General features: G+C 38.1%; 1 protein-coding gene across 1 annotated transcript in view; it reads left to right on the forward strand.

The window, feature by feature from the left end:
• LOC107747690 (vitamin D-binding protein-like) overlaps positions 1-1,696 on the forward strand; it is a 35,468-nt gene extending 33,772 nt beyond the window's left edge. The window contains exon 12 of the mRNA XM_016562293.1: positions 1,524-1,696. Coding sequence (XP_016417779.1) covers positions 1,524-1,562 — 39 coding nt within the window. The 3' untranslated portion in view covers positions 1,563-1,696. The remainder of the gene's footprint in view (positions 1-1,523) is intronic.
• The last annotated feature ends 2,267 nt before the right edge of the window (positions 1,697-3,963 follow it).

Raw genomic sequence — 3,963 nt, forward strand, 5'->3', positions numbered from 1 at the left:
AACGACAAAGCAAAGGACTATGGGAATTAGAGTTCAAAACATGTAACAGTGAACGGGAAGCGCGCCCTCAAGTGGCCAGTCCAGGGCACCACAACCAGACACTGTGACATTACCCCCCCCCCTCTACGGAGTGGATACCAGACGCTCCACCAGAACACACAAAAATTCAGGAGGGAGGTGGAACTGAGGCGGACCAGGGGCAGGGACGGCGGGCCAGGACCATACAATGGAAGCGCGCCCTCAAGTGGCCAGTCCAGGGCACCACAACCAGACAGTGTGACAACCACAGTTTGCACAAATCCCTTCACTCTATTGGGATGTTCTCTTTTATTTCTGGACGGCAAGGGCAGTGACTGTAACATCGAGCGTATTTTGCAGTATTAAACACGTATTTATACGGATTTCATCAGGCTCCGAAAATTCTTCAAAAAGAACACAAAGAATGGCCTTCTCAGCTGCCATAGTTGCAACTCTTGCGTCATCAGAACAGGGTGTTCAATGCACCACCGTTCCCGTTTAAAAAACGTTTTGCACCGTTTTGTCGGGGCTGAACGCAGGCCAGGGCTCGACATTAACGCGTCATTAATGCCAGACAAGTAAGCATGCTGAGGTAAAAATTCAAAATGAAAAGTTTTTATATTTAAAATACAGTTAGTTAGGCAACATCACACAATGTTTTCACCATTACGACTGTTTAATAGTTCAATAAGTTAAGCAAGTACAATAATATTAGGTCACTTACATTTTAGGCGGAACCACAGCGCACCTCGCAGCAAACAGCCGATTCATTGCTGAATGATTCCGTGTTCTGAGCGAATTGGTTGAGTCAAAGTTTCATTAGCCCATGCATAAACATCTGATGAATCTGCCGTTTGAACGAATCGCTTAAATGAACAACTCGGTGACTCACTCAATAAACGCTCACTACTGGCACCTACTGGTGTTTTAATTTAGTTAAAAAGTATCATTTCCACCATTCTTGTTTGTATAGTCCAAAAAACATTTAAAACAATCTCATAACATTATTCAATGCTTTACCCTTTATAAAGGTAAAAAATGCTCTTGGATTAAATATAAAAAAACATGCTGATTTATGTCACAGCTGATAGAAAACTGATAAGAATATTGCTTCAGAATAAATCATATTTTATGATTTTTTTAAAATTATTATTTATATATTAGTGGTGTCAAACGATTAATCGCATCCAAAATAAGTTTTTGTTTATGTAATATATGTGTGTGTACTGTGTATTTTTATTTTGTATATATAAATACACACAAATGCATGTATATATTTAAGAAAAATATGTTATATTTATATATTAAATATATTAAAGGGGTCATATATATATATATATATATATAAAAGCCCGACACCATATGATGACAGAATTTTCGTCCCAAGAGTTCATCACCAGGACAAGCAGATCTCAGATCAGGTTACAGGTCGTTTGAATTAATTAATAGATTTTAATACAGTTATTAAAATCAGGTTTGATTAAAACTCATGTTTTCTTTTTCAGACAGAGGATGTTATTAAATATGACGACGACACTGTTTAAAGACTCTTTTGTGCGCCAGCAATTATATTGGATGAAGAGATCTTCTAAATTCCCTCTCTAATAGAAAATGTCATCCCTCTCACCATCTGAGATGTTTTATTCTCTTTAAATAAACTTTCCACTTGCTTCAAAGAGTTTGTTTGTTGTCCTGTTCACTTTGCTTTTATCTCATGAGACTTGTGGCATTTGCCGTGTGATTGTATTAGGCTTCTGTATGAATAACCTTTAACGTGAACAACAACGTCTACGATAAGATGATTTCTGTTGTTGCTATGGTGTTTCATCACACATGGGAAGACTCTTCCATTTTGCATTTGCTTTCATGTACATTTAAAAAAGTTTTTCTTAGCAAAGTGACTGACAAGAAATGTGTGAATGAATGTGGTTTATTGTTGTATACTTCAGTCGATTTCAAAAATTTTTTAGCAACAACAAAAAAAATATACTTTTTTTGTTAAATAAAAAAAGTGTACTTGTGAATAGAATGTAAGTTATTGTAGGTGCTGTGGAATTACCTGAGAAATGTAACGTATCTCCTTGTCAGGTTCCTGATAAGATACACAAGTTAAATTAAAATCTCTTTTGTGAAGATGGGTTTTAGATTCTCCTTTATACATTTTATTGGCAGTCAGAAAAATATAAAGCACTCCATAACAGGAAGTAAAACACAAAGCACCATTAAGATGACATTCACACATATGAGTGACAATTTTGGACATTTCATTTCACCCATGCCATCGCCATCAGTGAGCCATTTCAACATTTTTCTTCAACAGGATTCTTGTACTATACCCCTTTAAAATGCTAATGGTTTGTTTTGATCACATGAGGATCTTAGGGCGATATGGAGCCATAATGTCAATGAACCCAACGTTTCCATTGAGTTATAAAATCATTATTTCTAAACGTTATCTGAACAATTAAAATTCATAGATTTTTAAATGTATTAGAAACATTTTTTCTTGGTTTTGCAAGTTGAATATGGAGGGAAAATGAGTATGAAAGATCTTTATAACAGTATAGCAGATACTTAGATAAAATGAAAAATATCAATTGTCGCTCTATTAAGGGAACAATTCAGTTTATAATTTTGCAAACATTATGGGAACGTTACTTCCTCTTCAGGAACTCGAGCTGCGTCGGAAACGCTAGGGGAACGCCTTCTGTGACCACGCTCTGAATAACATGTGAAATCAGTCCAATAGCTGAGCGGGACGTCACGGGCGGGGGACGTCATGACCAGGAAGCTATAAAAGCACGTGCGGCGGAGCCAGCGTCAGCTTTCTGTCATTCAGCGAAGCGCTCTGTGTGTGTTAGTGTGGGATTCGACCACGATGCAGGCATGTATGTCTCCTGCTCGGATCGAGTCGATCCTCACCTCAGTCGCGAGAGTAAGAGAAGGCCGGTCACTCACTGTCAAGCAGTTCCAGACTGTTTGGGCTGATGACAGCTGCGTTCAACGTGATAATTATTGGCCTGCTGTACATGAGACCCCTACAGTGGTGGCACAAGAACATGTTATTCAGAGCGTGGTCACAGAAGGCGTTCCCCTAGCGTTTCCGACGCAGCGTCTCGTTCCCTCGAGGAATTAGGGTTACATACGTAACCTGAGACGTTCTGAATGTTCTCTGAACATTTTGAAACACGTAGTAACATTTAAAAAACAGATGAACATGCAACTAAAACGTTTCAGGGGGAAAAAAAGTTCCATGAAATATTGTAACAATAACGTTTGTTTGTTTTTTTGTGCTAATGTTTGAGAACACATTAAAGATAACTTTTAATGAACATTCTATTAAGCATACTGGAAGAACGTTTGTTCATAACTTTGAGAGTACCTTCCCAGAATATTTCATAGAAATTCTGAGAATGTTCCATTAGCTGGGCACACAGAGCTTGAGATGGAAACATCACCATCTCTGTAACTTTCATTGTTGATGAAGGCTTTTCCAACTGTAGTTCAAACATGGAACTTTTCCTTATCGAGCTGCTCCACCAGCTCAGAAGCAGACTTCTACTTCAGTAGGTTCCTTTTCCCAATTCAAACTGCTGTAAAAAAAAAAAAAAACTCTTTTCACATCTGTTTATCTGCGTTCTGGTGATTCTGAGGTGCTGTCGGGTCTTTTGGATTCAATTAGTCGTTTTTATATCGAGTTCATGCATGCAGCTTAATGCTGAGGTGTTATCAATTTAAAATGTTTCTGATGGTGATGTACTGTGGACGGGGGACTCTGGGTAAGGAGTGTACACCGCATAAATTATCTAAAATAGATGTTTTTAGGCCTTAAAACATGTTCTTCCTGTACTAAGATGGTAACATGTATTGATCAGAACAGAACAGACAGTCTATAGAGTCAGGGACTCGTGTCTGTCTGCTACAGCTGTCTGGATCACGTCTAAT

The sequence above is a fragment of the Sinocyclocheilus rhinocerous genome, unplaced genomic scaffold (assembly GCF_001515625.1).
Source record: "Sinocyclocheilus rhinocerous isolate Xijiao unplaced genomic scaffold, SAMN03320098_v1.1 scaffold2846, whole genome shotgun sequence".
Lineage (NCBI taxonomy): Eukaryota > Metazoa > Chordata > Actinopteri > Cypriniformes > Cyprinidae > Sinocyclocheilus > Sinocyclocheilus rhinocerous.